A 24,083-nucleotide genomic window follows, 5' to 3' on the forward strand; every position below is an offset into this window, starting at 1 on the left:
CCGGAGGCCCTGCTTTTCTTTTTGTGGTGTGCTTTTTCCCTGGGGAGTTGCTAGGTTGCGTGTGGTTCTTCTCCTCCCTACTGTCTGTTTTCTAATTTGCCGTATGCGTTGGGACACTGTGTAGTTGGGACTGGCCGGCATCTTGGGTGAGCTTCTCTGCTCTCCTCTGGTTCCTCCAGGAGTCATCTGTCAGTTTCAAGCAGTCTTTACTGGAGAAAGGTCCCTGTTCTAAATGCCGATGTGGGGACACAACTCCCCTGTGCGCCTGGTCTGCCCCAGCGGTGGGTTCCTGCTCCCCCTCTGGGCTTGGACTGCAGGCCAGAGGGGGTCTGGCGTGGGCGAACTTCCCCCGCTCACCTCTGGCTCCTGAGGAAGCCTTCTGCAGGTAGTCTTTACTGAAGAAATGTCCTGTTCTAAGATGGTGATGTGGGACACACTCCTGTGCGTCCGGTCTCAGGTACACTCTTCTGCGCACCTGGTCTGCCCCGGCTGTGGGTGCTCGCTCCCCTGTGGGCTCAGACTACTGGTCGGAAGGGGCCCGGCGTGGGCTAACTCCCCAGCTGGCCACTGGCTCCTCTAGGCGCCTCTGCTGGCTTCAAGTCGCTAGATGGTGCCAGAGATCTCTCCTGGAGCCCTTGGGGAGCTGATTTTCCACCCCGTGGGACAGGGAATAGAGCGGGAATGGTAGGGTAAACCTCAACGGCTTTGGGGTGCTGTGTCTGCCTTGTGCCCACCATCGTGGGGAACCCACGCCCCTAGTTTCGTGCCCCGGTGTCAGTTCCAAAGCCCTCAGTTCCAGGGCTCAGGCTGTAGCCCAGTTCAGTGGCGCGGGAATGGCGCCTTTTGAATCCCGCCCCCGTGCCTGGGCGCCTGGGCCTGCTCACTCAGTGAGGGCCTCCGTGCGTCTCCCCGCAAGCCTAGGTCGCAGGCGCAGGGACCTGGGCAGCTGCGATCTGGATCCGCGTTTGCTTTTCAACTGCACTGCTTTTCCATGCGCGATCCGGATTCCGATCTGCACTTGGTTTTCCAGCGCGCCGCTGTTCCGCGCAATCCTGACCGCAATCCGCGCCTGTTTTTCCAGCGCGCCGCCTTTCGCGCAGCTTACCGGGCGGCCAGGGCTGTGTGCTGGTGCTGGTCTCCTCCCCGGGGGCGGGGCTCTCTTTAATGGCGCCCGGAGCTCACCTCAGCGGCGGATCCTGCAGGGTTCTCCACAGCTCCCGTTCACGGGTGTGGTGGCTGAGATAGTTCCTTTCCCGCTTGCTGCGTCCTTTGTTCTTGTTGGTCGTTTTAGTTTGTTGTTTTCCTCCTCTCTGCCGGTCGGAGAGCGCCGACTCTGTGGGCGGGGGAGGGGAGCAGGGTTCTGCGCTTCCCTCCCTTCTGGTCCTCTTTTATGGCCACTTTCTTCTTCGGGTAGTTTGCTGGCGTCACCCGTTTATCTTCCGTGTCCCGGTTCTCACTGGGACCTGCCGCTTTTCCTCCCTATTAACTTTTTTTAATGGGAGATCTTACTCGCAGCGTCTCCTCTCCGCCATGTTTGCTCCGCCCCCTCCTTCCTGTTTTATTTATTTATTTATTTATTTTTAAAAGATTTATTTATTTATTTGTTTGTTTGTTTATTTATTTATACAAGCACTGGGTACAGTCAGAAGCGCGGGAGGGTGAGAGAATTCACCAGAGCCAGAGCGGGGAGCAGAGCAGGCAGAAGGACCGAAGTACACTGCTGAGGGGAGCAGCGGGCGGCAGGAGAGGTCTGCGCGCCATGTGGGACCCTCCTCCGGTGGCCGGGGAGCAGCCGGGGATCGAACTGGCGCTGCAGAGGCTGCGGGCAGCTTTGCAACCCAGCGCTCAACCGTTGCGCCACCGGGAGACCCCTTCCTGTTTTATTTTAATTGAGGTTTTCTATAATTATTTTGAGTCTATAATTATTTGAGTTCAAATTTCTATTTTTACGTTATTATAAATTAAAAAAATTAATTTTGTTATTCACCCATAGATCCTAACTTATTTCTAAATTTTATACCTTTCTTGACTTTACTCAGTCAAAAATAAGGACCCAAAAAAAGAAAAGCTGATAAGAGTGTGAAAGTGAGTCTTTCTACTTCCTGTCTGCTTTTCCTTTGTATATTAATAATTAAAAACAAGGAAGCAGATACAATAAAATTAAAACAAAACAGAAGCATTCAATTGGATTGCAAACTATCTGATACAAGTACTTTTCTGGTCGGATACTGTAAATTTCCAGATTTAGTCACTCAAAAGCCGAAGAGTCAATACTCTCATCTCATTACTAGGCAAAAGCCAAAGTAAAACAGCAATGGCCGGGGAAAAGATGGGTCTAGTCCTCCAAATAGGATGGTTCTTTCTATTTGCCTTTAGGCCTACTGTCACAAACTGGCTTCCTCAGCTAGTTTGGTACACTCAATAGTTCTAGAACCCCTGGTAAAGAGGCTGAGAACAAAAAAACAGGGACGGAAAAAACAGTAGGGGAGGGAATTTAGGGAATATAAAAAGAAAAAAAAAAGTGAAAATAGGAAGAAAAAAAAATGGTGAGTATGTTGCCAGAGTGGAAAAAAAGAAGCCCAAGTGATGCTCACAGAGGTAGAACCTGCAGCATCGCAGAATTCAGCAGATCTCTCCGGAGAGGAAGCAATACTGCGCATCTTCAATCCTGGTTTCATAATCAAAAACACTAGTCTTTTTACTATCAATCTTCCAAAAATGTCTAAATAAGGATAGTCATAACAGGTATGTATACTGAGCTTATTATTAAAAAGAATTTTAAAGATAACATTTTATCTACTTTGAACTTCCTGATCATTTAGTTGAATGGTCCATTCCATGCAATGGACAAATTTGAATTGCAATGGTGTTTGAGTTCATATATCTGTGTGGTACAGTGAATTACTATCATAGGATTGTACACCCATATTTCTGCATGTGATTTCAGTGTCTCCCAGTAGATTAAGTAGATGGAGCCTCTTTCTCTCCTAAATGACCCTATGGTCCTATGACTTGCTTTGGTCAATGCAATGTAGTGGACATGATATAAGCAGAGGTTTCATATAGGTTCACATAATTTGATATGGCCTCTGTGGGTCTGATATTTGCCAGGTGAAAAGCATGCCCTGATTAACTGCTGGAACCAGAATGAGAGGCTGTGGGAAATCTTGAACCCAATCCTCAAATGCCTGACAGGCATGTGAATGAGAAATAAATGTCTGAGCCATTAATATTTGGGGGCAGTTTGTTGTGCAGCTTTATCACAGCAGAAACCTAAAATGCCTTACAGTGATTATTTTCTCTTTGTTAATTCTTATAGAATTGAGAGAGGCCATTTCTCTTACCTTAGAGGTCTCTAATCAAAATTTGACTTTAGAGTTTTTCCAACCTGATTCAAGTATAGAAGTCTTTCTCTACTTGGAAGACAAAATTTAAACTGTTATCCCCAAATACACACACTCAATTCATTTATCTCTTTGACTTTTAAATTACCAAACAGCTCCCAGAGTCTAACTGGGTATTTATCCTATTTGAAAAGTCCATTTTCTAATTTGGGGGGGTGGGGGCAAGAGTATGACACTGTACCTGCATGTTTTGCTTGCTTTGTATTCTCAATCTCTTCCAAGGCTCCAGACCATTTTTTCTTAGCAAGACCCTTTCATAATGTTCTTTGGCTATTGCTTCCATCTGCTGGTTTCTCTTAATTCTCTTCTGCTTCTCTAGTTCTTTCTGTGGGGAAAAAACAAAACGAAACACACACATAAAAATGCCGAGGAGGGATGGAGGGAACAAGATGGTGACAGGAGCTCCTGAACTTTCCTCCTCCCTCAGATGCATTAAATTGTGAAGCTAGACATGGAGAAATTAATTCCTTCTGAAAGCAGTTCAGCAGCTAGCTGAGTGACTGATACATATTGAGCAAAACAGAAAATTCCCACCTAGAAATGGGTAGAAAAAACTAAGACACATTCTTGCCATAAACCACATCCCAGGCTCTGTAATGAGAGGGCAACTTCAACTCCCTGCTTCTCCCTGAGAGTAAAGGATTTAGACTGCACATTTAGCATCCCAACTTTTGAGACAAAATTCCTGCCTCTGAACATCTAATTCTGAAACACCAAACTCTGAACACTAATGCTTGTGTCTGTGAAACACACAAGATTACAGCAAAGAATCACTTCTTAATGGGTGTGTTAGTACTAGTTTTGCATATGGCCTATCTAGGTCTCAGCTTAGAAGGATCAGGGAAAGAAAAGCCCCCCTCCTAGTCTTTCCCTGAAAGGAGTTTGACTAGATACTTTACAGGCTGCTGTCTGAGAGCCTGGCTTCTAATTCAGTTCCTGTCTGAGGGCTGACTGTGATCCTCCCTAGAGACAGGAAAGCCACTGAACACTTCCCTATCTTTTTCCAGCTTGCTTCAACAATTAAACCAAAAAACACATCAAAACAAAAACAAACAGACAATTATAAATCAGAGACATCCTGCAGGGGAGGAGGAGGGAGAGGGATCAGAGGGAGGGAAGAGCACAGGGGACTGAGGTGATGGTGCACGGGTGCATTGGTGAAGAAAATTCTATGAGGACTAACCTGGTGTGGGAGGGAACCAAACATTGTTTAAAAATGAGCAGTGATGTAAAAAATATATAAAATAAATTAAAAAAAACAATTAAGCCAGATTGTCAGCATCTCTCTGGCAGGAGCTTGTGCATACTTCTGATGCCCCAACTTTTGTAGCTGCCACTTAAGAGATAGTTCCTTGGATTGCTTTGCTCTGACAGCCAGTGACGTGTGTCGTCACAAGTCCCGCAGACCACAACAAAGAAGCAATCTTGACATGAACGCAGCAGCATCCCGCCCTGTGGCTCTAAACCTGGGCTCAGTGCAGAGGAAACAAGCAAAAATGTACCTCTCCTAGTTTCTCCCTGGAAGGGGTTTAACTACATTTCAGCTGCTGCCTCTAAGCAGCATCCAATCCATACAGGTGCTGACTATAATCCTGCCCTTGGGACACTGTAGGCTTGGGCATATGCTCAACTACTGGAAGCGACTGAGAACAATGACAGTGATTGGGACAATCACAAATGATTGCGAGACAACCAAGAGCTTGGGCCAGGTTGAACTACAAGGTTCATCTCCTACATGAGACCACTGTCAAGACAGGGAGGAGGGCTGTTTCATCTCATGCACAGAAACCAACACAGGGTGTCAAGGAAAAGAAAGAAACAGGGTAATATGTTTCAATCAAAACCAGTCTTTATGATATGGAGATAAGTGATTTACCCAAGAGTTCAAAATAATGGCCTTAGAGATGCTTGCTGAGTTCAAGACATAAATGCATGAAGAAAAAGAATTTCGACAAGGACAGAGAACCAAGCAGTAATCAAACACAACAAACACAATGTGTTCACACAATGTAGAAGGACAAAATGACACTGAACTGAAAAATTCAACAGAGGGATTCCACAATGAACACTGTGTAAATTATGGTAACAGAACTCTGAAACTTGAAAAAAGGGGAGCAATTCCTCCAATTGTGAGGAAAAGTTAAAAGTTGGTCATAGCCCTATAAGAATTAGGGTTATGCACATTTTCAGATTTATTAGTCACTGTCCACAGACATGATTTATGTCTCACCAAGTAACTAAAAAATAAAATAACCAGTTATAATAGCAGTCAGTATTTTCCCTTCAGCATTCATGGAGAACTTAGCAATGCAGACCCTTCCTTTAGATTCTGGGGTAGAGATTTATATGCCACTGCCTTGTTCGAAGTTAAAGACACCTCACTAAAAGTCTAGAAAAACATTCTTACACCACGTTATTTAAGTGATGAACGATAAGTCAATATACAAGTTAAAGGCATTTGATCATTAAAAGGCCCTTATGCCCCCCTCCAATATGAAACATTATCACAGATGACAGAAGATCTCATGATGAAGACTGTGGTAATGAAAGGAGAAATCTGCTCAAAATATGAAATCAGAATTCCTTATTATAGAGAATAAGTATTATATAGAAAGTTTAGAAAATCAGGAAAAATACAGAAACGGAAACGCCATCTCTCATCCTCCAACCTATAGCTAACATTTTGACATGTTTCTTTTGGGCCCTTTTTATGCTTATTTTAACGTAATTGTAAAATTTTGTGGTGTTCCCCTCTGTTTCACAATAAAATGTGAGTACTTTCCTGCACCATAAATAGAAAAATAAAAGCCACTCCCTCCTCTAGGAGGAGAAAGTTAAACCATTCCAGATGATGCACTCAGAACAGATACCCCAACAGAGATATCCTAGCTACCCTAAGGCAGAACTCCACCCCACATAGGCTGCTTGAGAAATAGGACAGAAACTTAATAGTCTACTACACAGATGCCATTTCTTTCTCTTTAATGAAAATAGCCTAAAATAAAGGTGAGAGGAAAAGGATACTACTTAAAAATGGTAAGTGGTAGCAATTGACAACCATTATGAAAGTCACACAGAAAAAGCAGAGATTTCAGACTGCATTCATGCCAGGGGCCTCTAGGTAGTATAAATATAACAACATCGAATTTAAGCTGCTGCTTCTTTATTTCCCATAATTTCACTTCAGGAAAGGGACAGTGGTGTATTACTGATTCTGACAAGCTCCGTAATTGCCTGAGCTTTCGGGGGGGGGGGGAAATAAGACCGAGAACACCGTAACATTTCTAATATGGAAGGAGATTTACTCTAAGCTTCGAATCAAAATGATGTATTTCTGGGCAAATTTATCAAGATGAAATATCCATATTCTCTAAAACCGTAAGCCAAAATTACCTTTATAGTCTTTATTTCAGACACTTGAGATGTGGAATTGAATGGCCAGAAATAAAAAATTATGTATAAGAATTTTCTCGTGAGTAGCAAAGGGAAGTCAAGGGCTAAGTAGGAAGGAAAGTAGAAACATCCACTGGGTGTGCCTGTAGCACCCAGACAACACTTGCGACCTGCAGACAGGAATAGAACACACACCATAACCCTCTGGAGAAGCTCTTTGGCCAAAATAACACTGTTCACAGGCACGGCTAAGTTATGGTGTAACTATCTTCTTAGAATTACATTTCTACGGCTGATGTTGTGAGTTCCAAAGGAAATTTTTGGATGGATTTGGGGAAAATAACATTTTTTAAAGTTTGCTTTACCATGAGAAAACAGAAAAATATTTAATAAATTAGAGATCTGTTTGAGTAAAACTTGTAAGCATATTTCCTCCCTTAATTAAGGATTCCCCAATAGAACCGACTGTATTTTGTTGTTATTCCCACGTTTTCCATTACCTTGTATACAATATGTCTGTAATAAGACCTGCAAGGTTTTCTGGGAGGACCACATGAAACGATGCAGACTGCTGTGAGACAGCATTTTGTTCACTTAGGCTAAACATGGATACAAAATCACAATTTGTTAATGGCATACCAAAATCTGACTCATTTGAATGTGTACCTATAATCAGTCAATTCTGCTTTGGAAGATCAGGAATTATAGCAACAATTAAGAGTAAAGGGCTTCCCCTAACTCTCTGGCCTCTGTCCATTTAAGCACTCTCCTCTCCCCCCTTTCCTTTTGCTCTTGACTATATCTCCACTTATGCAGTCCTGTAACTTACACATTTTGGTCTCTCATATCACGAATTTCTCCCAAACTACTGGCTAATCAATAAGCAAATATGTGCTGCTATCTCTCATCTTTAAAAAACAAAACAAAACCCCCAGTCACCAACAAACAAAATCCTTCTTTGATCCAATGTGGTCCCTATCTGTAGTAATGGTCCCTGCTTCTTTGCCTCTCATGTTCTCCTCCACTCACTGGAATGGAGCTCCTTTCCCAGCATTCCACAGAAAACACTCTTGTCTAGGTCACAAATAACCTCCATGTTGCCAAATCAAAGAGTTTGTCTGTCCTTTTTAAATACCACATAAGCTAGTAAGGTAACTAATGCTGAAATTCTGGTGAATTGCTTGAGGCCAAGGGTGAGTCAGGATGAGAGGGTAGACCTCCTGGGGGTCTCAGTCCTCGGGGACTTCCCACCTTTTTGCCAGTTTTTGCTCCAGAAACCCTACCAGGCTCTCACAGACAGGATTAGGAAGATAATCCCAAGTAAATAATAAGTAAAATAATCCCAGGTAAAGTTCCCACCATGGCTCTGGCTGGGGGAGAGGAATAGAAGGTATTATAAAATCTGCTCAGGTCATTCTCCCTTAGGAGACAAAAGGTTCCATCTGTAAGCAGGACCATCTGTGGGCACCAGTGGAATACACTACAGCTGAGGGAGGGAACTTGACTTAGACCCATCCCCCCATCACAGGGAAGGATTTTTAAGGTCACAGACTGAAAGTGGCAGATACTGAAAGAAGGGCATGAAGGGGGAGGGAAGAACTCCACCCCTGAAGCAGTAGAAATTCTTGTGAATATCTAATGCTTTGTACTCCACAGACTGAAACTAAATCAAAACTTTAGAGAATGACCCCCCCTCATTCACACCCCACCACCACACTAACAAACCTCCATAATAATAGTGCAGTATAACCTGGAGAGCTGTAAGAGACAGACTCTCTGGGGAGCAACACAAAGGGAAGACATAAAGCCAACACAGGAGGCAAAAACAGAGTCGATAGAGGAAATGGAGTCTGTGATGCCCATAACAACAAGTCTCAACATGGTAGCCATAGCAACAACATATGTCCTACTAGAAGCTAGATTAACATAAATCTCCATACTAAAGTCCTACTTATCTCAGTTGTATTACCCTGTACAACATGGTTTTCAACAAGAAATAGAGTCTGAAAAGATAAATCAATCATCAGAACAAGACTAGATATGGCAGAGATGTTAGAACTATCAGAGAGAGAATTTTAAATAACTATGGTAATACTATTAAAGGTTCTAATGGATAAGAGAGTCATCATTAAAGATCAGGGAGGTAGTTTTAGCAGGTATGGAAGCAATAATAAAGATTTAAATGAAACTGACTTCTGTGTCCCTTTGACATGCCCCATCCTCATTCTTTGAGTATTTAACTTTCTGACACTATTCATCTTATATTTTCACTATCTCAGCCCTAGAATCAACATTTCTCCAAGCTGCCCTGGTTCTAAATGGTACTTGGAAAGCAAGACCTGAGCAGTGAGGGTGCTTATTGCTACTAAGGTATCATCATTTCTAATGTATACTAAGCCATGTATACATACCTATCTATATTTATTTCTGTATCTATATAGATAAATATATTAATTTAGGTATGAGTTCATACTTAGATGAAGTAGACAGGTGTCAATCTTAAAAGCTTCCACTGACCCAAGATAGCAAATCTGAATAACAAAATAGATTTTATAACTCAAAGTTTAAATAAATATATATATAAGTGCATTGATATAAATGATTAAATAAATGAGTGGAGGAAGAGAAATAAGTCTACCTCACAAAACAATTCCAAATACTATATATTAGACACTCCTCCCTTCAAGAGTCAGAGCTAAACATTCAACTCTTCCCTGCTTTGAGAGCTGTCTGGACTTAATGAATGACCTTTAAAGAATAGAGCATGCAAAGGGAAGAGGAGACACGTCACAGAGGAGGTACTTGTCTTCTAATACTGAGACCATGGCCTTAATCAAGTAATCAAGGTTAACATCACCAGAGATAAGTCATCCTGGGATAAGTCATATATCTGCTATGAGATTGGGAGAGTATTTTACCTAGGGAGTATTCTTTAAAAAACAAAAACAAACTGTAACCCCAGAATACTTATAAGAAAAACATCAGACCAACACAAATTGAGGGACATTCTATAAAATGCTTTGCCAGTGCCTCTCAAAATTAACAAGGTCATGAAAAACAAGGCAAGACTAGGTGCTATGGTCTGGTCTGCATGTGTCAAAAATTCACATGTTGAAATTCTAATGCTCCAATGTGACAGTATAAGGGGGGGGTGGCGCTTTGAGAGGTACTTAGATGGAGCCCTCATGAATAGAAAGTGCTGCTAGAAGAGACTCCAGAGAACAGAACTCCTTAACCCCTTCCATCATGTGAGGACACAGCGAGAACTTGGCAGACTACCACCCAGAAGAGGGTTTTCACCAGAATTTGACCATGATAGCATCCCAATATTTGACCTCCAACCTTCAGAATTGTGAGAAATAAATTTGTGCTGTTTACAAGATACCCTGTATTTTGTTACAGCAGCTTCAACAGACTAAGATACTAAGAAACTATGACATGTTTTAAAGGAAATATACTTCAGTCCATAAAGGGGCACCTACCCCAATCTTGGGTGAAGAGGAAAGTGAGGTGCAGTAGGAAAGGCTAATGTAGAAGTCATGTTTGAGTTAAGATCTGAAGAAGACGCAGGTTTTCACAAAGGTAGAGAAAAAAGAATGAAGGTGAGGGAAGAGTGTTCTACACAGAAGTTCTGGGGACGGGAAGGTGTGCAAGGCCACAGTATTGCACACAATAAACTTCAAGGAAGAGGTGACTTGCCCAAATAGATAGTACTGACCATTTTCTTCAGTTTCTTCTCTTGTCGCTTTTTCTCAAGTTGAGCTTCCTTTTCTTCTGCCTCCCTTTTCTGACGCTCTTCTTCTAGGGCTTTTAACTGGGCCTGATCAAGATTAAAATTCGTAGAAATGAGAACCTCAATTTTTACAGAAATGAGAGCTATACTAAGAAAAATCAAGCATCTACCAACATACCTATCCCGTTCTGGAAGAAGCCTACATTTTGCAATAAAAGTAGGAAACCTGACCAACAGGTGGTCAGTTGTGCAACTTAAAATCTTATCTAGAAGAATCCTGGTCTACTTAGGAGAAGGTAAGACTAAACATGAATAAGATCATTAATTTTTCATCATAAAAGAATTACTTTTTAGTTCTTATTTGCACCTGAGAAGTATTAAGCCCAAACTATATACAATATGGGAAAATTTTTTTTTCCCTTTCACTTCACCAAGCCAACCAACCAAACAAACAAAAAACAACCCAACCCCAAACTGTTGGCATATTTACTTTTTCTTAATAGGTGCAAAATTTACTTTTGACAGTCTGGGTCAAAATTTACAAAGTATCAGGTTGGACATCAATCTATAATACAAATCTTCCAATTTGTTGGCTCCCTTCAATTCTTCCTTCCTGCTACACTTAGGATGATGAAGATGCTTTCCCCCTTTATTTTTCTAAAATTGTCATAGAGAGTTCAGGTTAGCAGGCAAAAAGCTATTTTCAAAGTTGGTCTAACTCTGTTGTCATAAGAGAGCTAAACAAGCAAGTTTTCATGTTTTAACAAAGACCTATACAACTCCTTTTTCTTGCCTCAGTTTGCATTCTTGATTTATTACCAATTTCTCCTCTTCTTGTTTTTTCTTCCTCTCTGCCAAGATCCGCCTACGTTCAGCTCGCTGAGCTGCTCTCTCTTCCATGGCTAGAAAATAGTAACAGAGTTACAGTATCAAAGATATAAGGAATATTGAAAAAGAAATTTCTCCATTTTACAGTAAAAATTGTTATTGTTAGGATTTTCTTATAAGTTGAGTGTTCACAATTTCAGAAATATATGTAGCTACACATACATGTCTATGTACATGTCTGTATATATCATATGTATTTATTTAAATATGTAAATATATAAATATATTAAATACAGCTATATAAGATATAGATACTTATACCCTATAAGTTAAAGAACTATAATCTCATCCTCACTAATGATGATCAATTTTCAAATAAATTACGTTTTTGGTTACATTTCTATCAGAAAAACTGATTACTGGTTTAAATAAGATAATGTACCTAGATGATACTTGTAGTAAATAAAACTTAGATGCCAGGCTTTTAATTTGATGCTCCTGTAACACATGTAGAAAACTTTAATTACATCTAAAAAATATTTTGATAATAGTCACTTCTCAAATCCCATTAAGTTTGTTAATTTTTCCTAAGTCACTATACATATGTCTGTATATGTAACAACAACAACAAACAAACTAAAGTTTGGGGTCACAATGAATACATTTTAAACTAGTTTTAAGGGTTGTATATCCAGATGGGCAGGAAATGGAATTGTACTAGGCATTTGGAGAACTGGCATCTGAACAAATTTGAGTGTCAGACTCCTGTTCTTGACAGTCTATTAAATATCGATCCAAAAGAAGCAAATGTGCAAGATGGTCTGATAATATGACTCTGTCATCAGTCGGGGCTTTCATAGGAAGAGGGGCATGGGTGGGAGGAGTATCAAGTTCTGCTCACCTAAGTCAGCCAATAATTACTTTCAATTCTTTGTGCCATGTTATAGAGAAGAAAATGTAAGTCCAAGTTTTAGGAATTAGTAAACAAAAAACTCGCCAGGCTATTTCTTGCAGATATTAAGTGTCTGCTTTGCTGGAAAAAGAATCGTGGGGGTGCCAGAGAGAGTGGGAATGAGACCGTCTTTAAGGAGGCTGAAATAGACTAGAGGATTAAAGTGAAAGAGTCCTAAGCAGAGTCTCTGGTCATATGTCCTTTTCCCATCTTTTCTACAGCTACATGAAGGACTACTTGAAAATATACTGGGGTTCTGAGATATGCTAACTCCTTGATCAAATAGTAATTTGACTGGGCATTTTCCAATCATCCTCAGAGATGGAAAAAGATGGCATAAGCTGATGTCTTGGAAGTTAATGCAAAGACTGCCAGTCTCTCCATTAGTAGGAACTGAGCAGGGACAGTGTCCTTCAAGTGACATCATTTCTTGTAAGAACAGAGATCTTGCCACAAGTGAAAAATCAGATTTATAAACCACAATATAATTGTCAAAGTACCTAGCACATATTACAAACATGTATACTTTGTGACTATAGCAATGAGAACAATTAACAGATTCAGGAGATGAGTTGTAAAAATGTTTCAAAGCATTATTTGATACAAAAGGGATTTCTACTAGGTGCATCAAAAAAGCTATTAAAATGTCTGGCATATATTTCATTACTAAAAGCCTATGACCAAGACACAACTCATTCAAAATGATATAATAATGATGTAAATTGCTACAAACTGTTCAATACTTGTATATTAACAAAGCACAATGATAGGTGATTATTTTCAGTGTTTATCCTTAGCAGTTTCTCTGAGTTTTCTCATTTGTGTTATTGTTCCATTTTGTTTCTACAATCCAAATCTCAAATTTTAGAAAAATGACATCTTTCAGAAACGTGTGTGTGTGTGTGTGTGTTGGCTGAGAAGGCCAAAAAGTTTGGCAAAAGGGGTAGGAAAAAAGTCTTGTTTCTCTCTGGTAATTCCATTCCTCATGTGTTTACCCATCTCAAGTCTGACCAGGCTCTGCCAAGTCTCAAACCAAAGAGTTGCCAGAATTCAGTCCCAGCTACTCAAAGAGGGAAGACAAACACTGCCAGGCCACCCCCAAGACAGCCCTGCCTTTCAGTATGGAATGGGGTGCCATCAGCTGCCTTGGGTTCCTTCTGGATCCAGAAAGAGAATTTCGGGAGTCACTTCCACTGCCTTCAGTCCCAGGGGAAGTAACAGGCGAACTGGGGAGAAAAAAGCAAAAGAATTCAGACCATAACCAGATTTCTTCAAAGCCCTTTCACCGGAGAAACTCAGAGTTTTCATTAATCCTCACTCTCAGAGATAACTGTACACTATCACACATATTTTATAAAACTGATATAAAGAAGCAGGGAAAGTTGGTTGGCCTGTGTTTACAATGGGAGACAGGTGGTCTAACTCTCCTGAAGTACTTCAAACCAATAGTTACGACCCCTCCATATCCTACGCTTTATCACACATATTATTATGTCTCTGAAACTTTCTTAAATGGCTCTTGAGAAACTTGGACTCTTATTCCAGGGGCAAAGATGTTTACTTTTATCTAAAACAACTACAAATTTAAGCTAGGTAATTGGCCAGCCCAGGGGTAGTTCTATTTGGACCTGATATTTGTTCCACCTGGCTTCTCAGAACTAATATCATCAGAAAATCAGCAATCTAATTGGAGCAAGCAAACCTTTACTGGCATAATAACAGAACTCCTCAGACAAAGGCAAGCACAACAATGGTAGCCACTTGCCACTTGTATCTGGCATGAGCAAATCACATTTGCTTTAAGGATTCGCAATAAAAGGGGAGATTATGAAATCTGGAAGGCAGGCAAGAGAACCTCCCAGAGCTTCTTTACCAAAAAAGGAGAAACCCCTAATAAAGAGTCCAAAGAATGTTGTGATACAATGGACATACTTTGGAAGTAATTGAGGGGTTCTTTTTGGTTCTTCTTCTCTGGGGTTTGATAATAGGCGGCCCTGTGCCTCTGTGACTGATGCAGCACGCTCAGCTGCCCACCGAGCCTCTGCCAACCGCTGGCTTTCCTTCAATTCCAGAATTGTTTTCTGTTGTTCCTGAAGTTTCTTCTTTTGTTTTTCAATCAGCTGTTGCTGGAAGATATGGCGATTGTGGAAATGACCCATGCAAATAGGTTCTGATTTCTGACTGGTAGTTCTGAGTTTCTCACTGCCGCCAGGCTGTTGGGAGGGCTCAACATCCAGGGTCTTGTGCTGCTTATTGTCAGATGTGTTCTGAGGGACATTTTGGAGGGGAACCTGTATGCTGCTCTTTGTTGGTCGTCCCAATGGGGGGCTGAGCATAAAATCATTGCATTCTGATGGAGGCTTTTCCCACAAATGGGACATGGCAGTCACCTGAGAGAAGAGGAACACATTATAGCTTAGCCAGTTAAAAGGCTGTGCTGATGAGCTCCAACTCCATCTAGTCAGCACTGTTCTCTTCAAACAAGTGCACCCCAGAATTGCCCTGTGTTCCTGGCCTGGCTACCTCAGAAGCACTGGTCTTAGCTCTGTGAGTCACTCTTAGCCTGTGCAGTTCCACTCACCGTGCAAGCTGGGTAGGAGGGTGGTTATAGCTGTTCTCAGCATTGCTGTGGGTCAGGACATTTGCAAGAAGAAAAATGTGCTCTTATCAATTTCTAATTTGGACAGTATTTTATTTGTGAATTAGGTAAGATCACTCCAGATATATATTATAGGAGTTTAAATCTGTATGAATTAACTTTGAAATTTGCAGAGAATCAAAAATTTTTTTCTTAAAAATACTTGAAAACTAAGGAATCCTTTTACAGATCAGTAATAGCTCTGTTCTTTCAATGACTCTCCTGCTACTAGAAAATTAACCATAGGGTGTTCAGTTATTTCAGGGCCAAGGCCTAAATTAAAGCTTACAACTTCCAGTTATTCACAAATAATTTGGGGGAAGTATTTGCAAGCCCAGAATTATAGGCAAATATCTGTATTACTCAAGAATAATGTTATCTAATAACATTTTGTCTTAGCATATGGTTTAATCAGTTTTAAAAACTCTATCATATAAATCTCATTTAACAGAGACTGAGGTATTCAACTATAAGCTCTATACAGAAGGGAAGAGAACAGAATTCTTAACCAGAAAACTTATCCTGGCCAAAATAATGTCATAGTTAAAATGTCTCTTTTAAGAATGGTTTGATTCCATGGTCTAGGATCTGACCAGTTTTTGATTCTGCCATCTGCAGTGGCATAAGGAGAGAAATACTATGAACTATTTTACATCTTAGAAACTTCTAGCTTTAATGAGGTGCTATACTGAGGTACTCAAAAAATATTTTCATGATGATGGAAATATTTTCTATAGACTCAGTTAAAGTGAGAGAAGTGATATATTGAAATTCGGACAAGTTGCATATTTTTAAAAATAACCTCCTATTTCAAAAATGTTGGTGGACATTTATTCATGAGAACGAACACCTGCTTAAGTAATTTAGCGTCAAGCAGGGTATATGTTTTAGGCCATTTTAGACTCTGTGGTGGTACTACATTATTACCCCAGCAAGACTAAAAGCCTTGAATACAGGAACAAGATTTCCTTTGGATCATGTTAACTTCTTAAGGTAAAAATAAGAGAATGAAAGAAAAGCTTAATGATACAGGCTGTACTTAATGGGATAGGACTGACCATTCTGGTTTAATTGAAGAAAATCACCAACTAGCTAAGTGATAATTTTGAAAAAAATTCAAGGTATATGTGTTTCTGGTACATGAGTTCCTATGATTGTATAATTAATGAGCACCTGACTAAAGATTTTATATTTTCATTTGTTCATATTATATTCAATACTCTGGAAAAGACCAGACTTTAACTTGTAACCTATGGAGTCTATTATAGCCCTTTATTTTCATTTGCTCTATTTTTTACAATATTATCCTTTCTTGATAAAACTATTTGCTCTCAATTTCAGCAATTTAGAGGCTTTTTTCTTTAGCTTAATACATGTAATAATTTTTCTATTTTATGTAAGTAAAAAAAAATACTTCCTGCTGACTTTTCTTTTTCATGTAAAGCTAACAACAGTAGACCTTTGTAAGGTAAAAACTTCCACACAGCTATTTCCTAAGATAGAATATTTGCTTGAATCTCAATGGAAACAAAATTATCTAACTGACATAAAATATAGGTGGAGATATTGCCTTTATTTAGGGGAAGAGAACAAAATGTTACATAAATCCCAAGAAGGATCCTCACGATCCCCCTTTGCTGGGATACTACGCTTAAATTAAAACCACCCTGCTTGCTAGTAGTAATGAGGATAAACAGCAAGACTGGAGAAACTCTACTGCCCAATTTAACTTCACAAGTCTGAGTTAAGTACTTAACAGTATCTTGTGAAAGGATGGAAGGTCTAGGATAGAGGTGAGGGCATAGAGGACCTTCTCCAAAAGGCTTTTCAAACAAGGTAAGTATAATAGTGAAAGGAAAAACTGATAGGATTGATTTTATAAAAAGCTAACTGTGTATACTAAATACCATATATAAAACAAAAAGATAAGTGACCAAAAAAATCGCAAGGTATATAATAATAAAAGCATCACATCTTCGAAAATATAAAAAGCTCCAGTAAACAAGAAAAAAAATATACAATCATGTAGAAAAGTTACAAGGGGCACCAGGAAACAAGTCACTATATATCTATCTTTCCATATCTATTGTCATATATATATGTAAATGGACAATATAAAAATGTTTACCCTCCCTGATAATCAAGGAAATGCAAATTATGAATCAATAATAAAAATTGAAAATATTTTACCTGTCAACTTGGCAAAAATAAACATATGTCATCAGGTAGGAAAACAGGTACTTCTTTGGTACAGCCTTTCTGGAAGGGCACTTGGCAATAGCCTTTAAAATGTGCATTCTGGACCTCCCCAGTGGCGCAGCAGTTGAGCGCTGGGTTGCAAGGCTGCCTGCAGCCTCTGCAGCGCCGGTTTGATACCCGGCTGCTCCCTGGCCACCGGAGGAGGGTCCCACATGGCGCATAGACCTCTCCTGCTGCCTGATGCTCCCCTCAGCAGTGTACTTTGGTCCTTCTGCCTGCTCTGCTCCCTGCTCTGGCTCTGGTGAATTCTCTCGCCCCCCACTGAGCTTCTGATTGTACCCAGTGCTTGTATAAATGAATAAATAAATCTTAAAAAAAATAAATAAAATGTGCATTCTATTTTTAAGGCTTTATCCTAAATAAAGCATTATGGATATGTGCAAAGATTTAGCCACAAGGATGTTCACTGAAGCTTTGTTTACAAACATCTTAAATGTTCGCCAAAGGAGAGAAGGTAATAACATGGTAGCTTATGGTTTATGACAGTGTCATGCAACCATAACAAAATGATGCACAGAATGGCAGTCTTTAATCAGAAGCTGTTCATCAGCTTCATCTGTGAAACTTAAATTTAAATACAGGTGCCCCACACCCAGAAAATCTGATTTAGAAGGTCTGATTCTGCAGTATACACTCAGTTGTGAATTACTGGTATGGAAGCAGATTTGGTAACATGGAGAATTCTCATGTTACATTGTGAAGATGTAAAAAAAAATTAGAAAAAATGACAATTATATTTTTAAGAAACAAACATGGGGGCCTCCTTGGTGGCACAAGGGGTTAAGAAGCTATCAGCAGCCACTGTAGCACGAGTTCCATTCCCGGCTAGGGAGTTAACCCACATGGCCCAGCAGACTCTCCTGTTTCGCCCGCTGCTCCCCTTAGCAGTGTATTCAGTGGATCCACTATTCTATTCTGCTCCCCTACTCTTCTCTGGTGATCCTCACTCACCTCACACCCAACCCACCCCCACCTCGGGCCTACACTCCAGTTCTTGTATGCATAAATAAATCTTTAGAAAAAAAAAGAAACAAACATAGCTTTCCTTTTTCAGTACTGTAGTAGACTAGTTATCCTCAATGGCTTGGCTGAAGAAAATTTAAAAACTGAATGAAATATAAAGAGGAAAAAATTGCATATGTTTGAGTAAAGACTGGTGGGCTACACACAACATATTATCAGTGTTATCACCAGCTGATGTATTTATAAGCTATTTTTCTTTTTAAAGTAATTTTCTTCTACTAAACTGCTACAATTAAGACATATGATTTTTCTCACTAGAAAAATAAAAAAAACTTAAACAACCCCTTCTTCTAAGCTACAAGCTCATTTAGAAAGGAAATGTCTAATGATCAAATCATAGGAGTTTCAAGAGTTGTGAACAATGCTTTATATATCTGTTCCTGAGTCTTTCACTTATTTAAAATTCCTTCTCTATATTATGTCCCTACCAAGTTTCAAGTATACCAAAGTTTAGATGTGCTTATAAAAGCCCAAGATTCAGGTCAAGAAAATAAACACTGCCTGAAAAAGAAACCTTTGTGCATTTATAGCCCCCCCATCCTTTGGACAGCCTAGGCAAGGCAGCTGGACAAAGGCTATCACACCCTAGGCTATACAAGAGCAAAGCTAAAATGCAAGTGTTTATTAAGGCAGAAGAACAAGTAAAGGAAAAACCGTACCTCTCCATTTCTTATAGGTGGATCCACTGTGGATGTTGCCTCCTCAAGTATACAGAAGCCCGATGACCCACTTGCACTGAGTTTCCCCAGTGATGCTGCCTTCAGCAGCTCATTCATTTTTCCTGGTTTCTTCCTTTGCTAGAGTTAGCTCTCTCTTTAGGATCTCTGCGCGATGCCAACGCTGCCATTCCGCAAAGCGCTGTCGGAGAACTTGTTTTCGGTTATACTCAGTGGCCAGTTGTTGTTTTCTAAGCAACAAAGCACTTCCATTAAAAAAGGGGAATCATTTATAGGTTGATAGTAAAAATGAAACAAATCTAAAGGAGTCCCAGAAATGCTCCATTTTATCCTTTTAGTTAAGCTAATAAAATACCCCACTGTACAGGGCTTTCTCTTAGAAGGCATTGATACCTGAAGACATTACCTCAGAAAAAGTCATATTCAATTTTTTTATTATAACAAAATAGTTTTTGAGAGCTTTTGGGGAGGGAAGAAGCAAAAAAGCAAAGGTATATAAATACGGATACATGAAGGAAGAAGTTAGTTATGCTGAGAAATCTAAGGAAGACAGAGGTTTGGGGAGAAAGAGGAACAAGACTTTTAAAAGTCAACGTCAAATTATGAAGGTGGATATTGCCAAAGAAGGGCTTGATAAGGGAAAGGATCTCTAAAAACAAACACTCACTTACTAAACCATAAACAGAATGAATGAAGGACTGCCTTGTGAAAACACTTGCTAAACACTAGACATGTGTAAAAGGCAAAGACAAGGCTCTCGCTCTCATGGAACTCACCCAGAGTCTACGGAGGGATAAGGTTCATTCTCTCCTACAGAAGTGTCCCTTTTATTCCTGGAATTTCATGAACATTAGGAGACATGACTGAGTGGAGTCAGGAACTGCCAACTACATTCCCTCCCTATTGGAATCTCCATTGGAACCACTTTGATGGCAGCCAGTAGAGACTTCAAGCATACAGGTCCTCGGTCTAACTGTAAGTTGATAATTCTGGCCCTGAAGAATTGAGCCAGAGAGTTTGGAACTTATGTCCCATCAGGGGTCAGTTTTGAGGTTAAAACCTTAATGTTCAGATGCGTGCTTGATTTTATCTTGTCAAAGATGACTTGAATAAGTTCTCTATAATACTATTTGCATATTTATTTCTGTTAAACATATAACGCTTAACTGTCCTCATGGACTCTTTGGGGTCGTATAAAAAAGTGATAAAGTTCTTAAGTCAAGGAGCTAGGAGAACATTTCTAGAGTTCTTTAATGTTTAAGTGACTTTTAAATATTTTTGATAGCCAACTACATTAAAAATTTTACCCTGTGATTCAATACACAAGTTTATGTGTGTATGTATGTATGAAACAAATGCATATCAAACTGAAGCAAGGGCCTCCCAGTGGCGCAGCGGTTGAGTGCTGGGTTGCGAAGCTGCCCGCAGCCTCTGCAGCGCCGGTTTGATCCCACTGCCAGGCAAGGGTCCCACATAGCACGCAGACCTCTCCTGCTGCCCTGCTCCCCTCAGCAGTGTACTTCGGTCCTTCTGCCTGCTCTGCTCCCTGCTCTGGCTCTGGTGAATTCTCTCACCCTCCCACGCTTCTGACTGTACCCAGTGCTTGTATAAGTAAATAAATAAATCTTAAAAAAAAAAAGAAAACATTAAAAAAAAAACTGAAGCAAAACTTTTACCAAACAATATTTGACCTTACTAACAGAGATGTACTCTGGTAAAGTTCATCTTGAGCCTGACTGATTTCAGGACCTAAAGATGGATTAAAATTCTTAGTTTGAAAAAGACTACTATTTATATTTTAACATGGTAAGTTTTATGCTATGTATCTTTTAACAGGATTAAAAATAAAGGTAAATAGAAATTTAAAAAAGACTGCTTTGAATCACAGAATTTAACCTATCAGAGGAGGTGGATGAAACAACCAATTCGTGAGAGTAGAGTCAATTGAAATAGTGGTTTTTATGATAATCACTAACAGCAACTCTGACTGCAGCATATTTATTATATTAATTGCTTCTTTATAATGCATTAATGGTTGGCACTCAATAAACAAATACTTGGTGATTGACCAACTGATGGATTTTGTAATAAAAACATACATGGCAATAAAGATAAATATATATACACACATATATAGCATTTTACTTTGATGCAAATAAGAAACTGAATAACCTTGAAATAAAAATTTAGAAGAAATAAGAGAAGTTAAGTCAGGTAGCAACATAGGTAAGGACAAAGGCCCACAAATATCAATGTATAAATAGTGAAACAAATGAAAATCCCTAGAACACTTTACTTAGGTAATGAACAATCATAAATTTCCACAGGATAGACGATGTATATTGTTCTAATGTGAAATTCAATTTTCATCACTCTGCTCAGAAGGGTGAGTATGAAATTTACCTGTTGTGTTAACTTCATGTTTTTATAGCATAAACAAACAAAAGCAACCCTGGAGGTTTAACTGTCAGGGAATAGATTATTTGCACACTATGGAAGAGACAAAGAGAATAGTATTCCTTAAGCCTCACAAAAAGACTAAACAGTAAAAAGTGGGTAAAAAATTGTATGTTCACTCCGTAATGGTCAAGGAGGGGATTTAAAAATGTAATTAAGATATCTATGTCTGCGGGTTGAAGAGGAAGGGGGGAATTCAAAAGCTAGGTTTCTACCTCCCTATTCCTGCTGTTCACTTCAGCAGCAACAATATTCTAGACTAGCCAATTTCTATATTTTCTAAAAGATGACCCTAAAACGTAAATACTGTTGAAAAGGATCAATCACTTAAACTTCTTAAAACCTAAAGAAATGGTTCCACTGGTCATAAAATGGACAGAGTTCCCATGTGGAAAATATCCTGCCTCGATATGCTTCCAAGCTGAAATTAGGGGGACTTTCTGGCAGGAGTATGTAAGTTATCATCACAATGATATAACTTCATGCAGAGAAAGGCTTCTCTAAAGACCTAAGAATATAAAGTATAACAGGATTCGATGGGAATTTAAACATGGACCATGCTGCTCAGAATCAACACCTCAAAAGATACTTGGTGACTGGTGCATATTCTAAAGCCTAGAGGCTAAAAGAACACTAACTCAATCTCACTACATATGGGGCAATGGCAAGCAGCTGCAAGTTTCTAAGCCTCAGATACTTCCTCAAAAATGGTTCTTCCCTTTATAAAAAAAGGTCCTACACTGCCTATATTGCACGGCTTTTTTTTTTTTTTTAATGATCTAGTATAAAGAAGCTATTAAAGAAAAAGAACCTACAAACAGAACAAATTCACACATAGGTATTATAATACCTTAGGACGAGACCACCAGATATCTGAAAGGTGTTTTGATTTTTTTAAAAGGAAATGAGAAGTGATAAATAAATAACCATATACTAGTGATCTAGTTGAGTGCCAAAATCTGACGCTGAACATAAAAACAGCTTTAAGGCTAACAGCTACCTGAGATGAGCAGGTTCAACAGGAATAAGATTGAATAAGCTAATGCATTCAATAATGCACCAGGCAGCCCCCAGAGAAATAGTGGAAGATAAGCGAATTCTGTTTTGTAGTGAGTCAGGCAATGCAAGTCTGGCCTTCTTGCTTCTCTGATAGATGTAGCAGGAGCTTTCCTAGCCTCAGACGCCATGCAGTTTCTAGCCTCTCTTGTGGATACGCAGGTGAGCACAGAAGGAAGGGCAATGGCACATGATTAACAGAAGTGCTCCAAAACTGATTACACAGAAGTATCCCGAAATCAGGAATGCCAGAAATGGGGGATACCTGACAGTCTATTTTCAACCCAGCCTCCACACCTCCATGCTAAACCTGTCAGGTTCACACCAGCCTGCCCATGTGTTGGTTTCCCAGTTTTTCTCTAGAATGAAAAAAACCTTCTCTTGAAAGGTGGAGCCCATGAACTCCTATTTTTAAGAAGCTCTTTGGGGGATGGTAATGCATGAGATCCAAGTTTATGTCATTCCTAAGTATTTATGGTGCTTTCTGTTGCAATTATTTTTAGTATTTGGGAACAATCTTTGATTTCTCCACTTAGATCAAAAGCTCCAAGAAGGCAAAAATGTTTAGCACTTTTGTAGTCCTCCTCTTACTTAGGAGTCTAGTACACAGGAAGCATCAGTAAAGCTGGCTTAATGAATACACTCTATCAAACAGAATGAGTGAATGAATGAATGAGTGAATGTCAAGGTTTGAGGGATGTCAAGGTGCTATTTTTTCCACTGGCCTGCCACAGTGCTCTCAAATCCCCATCATTTATATTTTGGGTATTGTTTCCAGCAGCTGATTGCTAAAGTGTAAGTTTCCTAGGAGGGATAAAGTATCCCTTTACAGTAACAAGGCATGAAACTCTTTAGGAAAAAGGGGAAGAAATAAAATGCATCTCACATGACAGCCTAGAACACTGGGTGCAGGACTGAATGGACAGTGAAGGTCACTACATGAAAGGACAGAGATGCTTCCTGTCCTGAGAAATAAGGGAAGTGAGTCTTAGGAAGGGCTCATGGAGGATGATGAACACAACCCTGCTTCTTCCCAATTTTGTCTAGGGTTTGCTGTACATCTAGGAAAGAAGGGAAAGGGGAGGAATGCAAGATATGTAAGCAACTTCCAAAGTGAATATGCTGAGGAAATTCAAAATACAGTTCATATTTCAATACCACCATGGCAAAGGGCCTAACATAGTGTGTGTAGCAGAATTTTGTTGTATTACCTAAGTAAGGGAAGCCTCAGTTAGGGCTTGGGATATTTGTTAATGTTGAAGTTGTATTACAAAACTGAATTGAAATTTTATAATACCATTACCATAACTATATATTTTAAAAGATAGATAAAAATGGAAGGAAGGGAGGCAGGAAGGGACGAAGGAAGGAAGGAAGGAATTAAGCAAGAAGCCCCAAAGGTTCGGCCCTGCATAGGGGACATGCCAGTGAGGAGAAACCCCAGATGGCAAAAGCAAATGTAGATGCAAAAGCTGGAGGATGAGGATACAGTTGACATCTGAGTAATGGGCATAGCAAATGATTGCAAGTTGAGGTAGATGAGCCACAGAACCAGCTATGTTTGGTCAATCTGGTAAGAGCTGAGTTACTACAATGAGTAGCCAAGTATATAAAAATGCTCTCTAGCCCTTCAGCATGCTAGAAAAAAAAAGTGCTTGAAACA

At 39.8% G+C, this 24,083-nt stretch overlaps 1 protein-coding gene across 1 annotated transcript; it reads right to left on the bottom strand.

Moving 5' to 3' along the window:
- Window positions 1–3,520: 3,520 nt before the first annotated feature.
- Window positions 3,521–19,152, bottom strand: LOC119237834 (coiled-coil domain-containing protein 191-like; the record flags this gene model as incomplete). Its single annotated transcript, XM_037501684.2, is given in 7 exon segments — window positions 3,521–3,729; window positions 10,516–10,617; window positions 11,350–11,432; window positions 13,424–13,536; window positions 14,243–14,700; window positions 18,890–19,010; window positions 19,012–19,152. Coding segments are annotated over 7 exon segments (1,201 nt in total), but the record flags the coding sequence as incomplete, so codon positions are not given.
- Window positions 19,153–24,083: the final 4,931 nt, after the last annotated feature.

This window comes from Talpa occidentalis, unplaced genomic scaffold, assembly GCF_014898055.3.
Source record: "Talpa occidentalis isolate TD23 unplaced genomic scaffold, MPIMG_talOcc4v2.1 talOcc4.1014, whole genome shotgun sequence".
NCBI classification, from domain to species: Eukaryota; Metazoa; Chordata; class Mammalia; order Eulipotyphla; family Talpidae; genus Talpa; species Talpa occidentalis.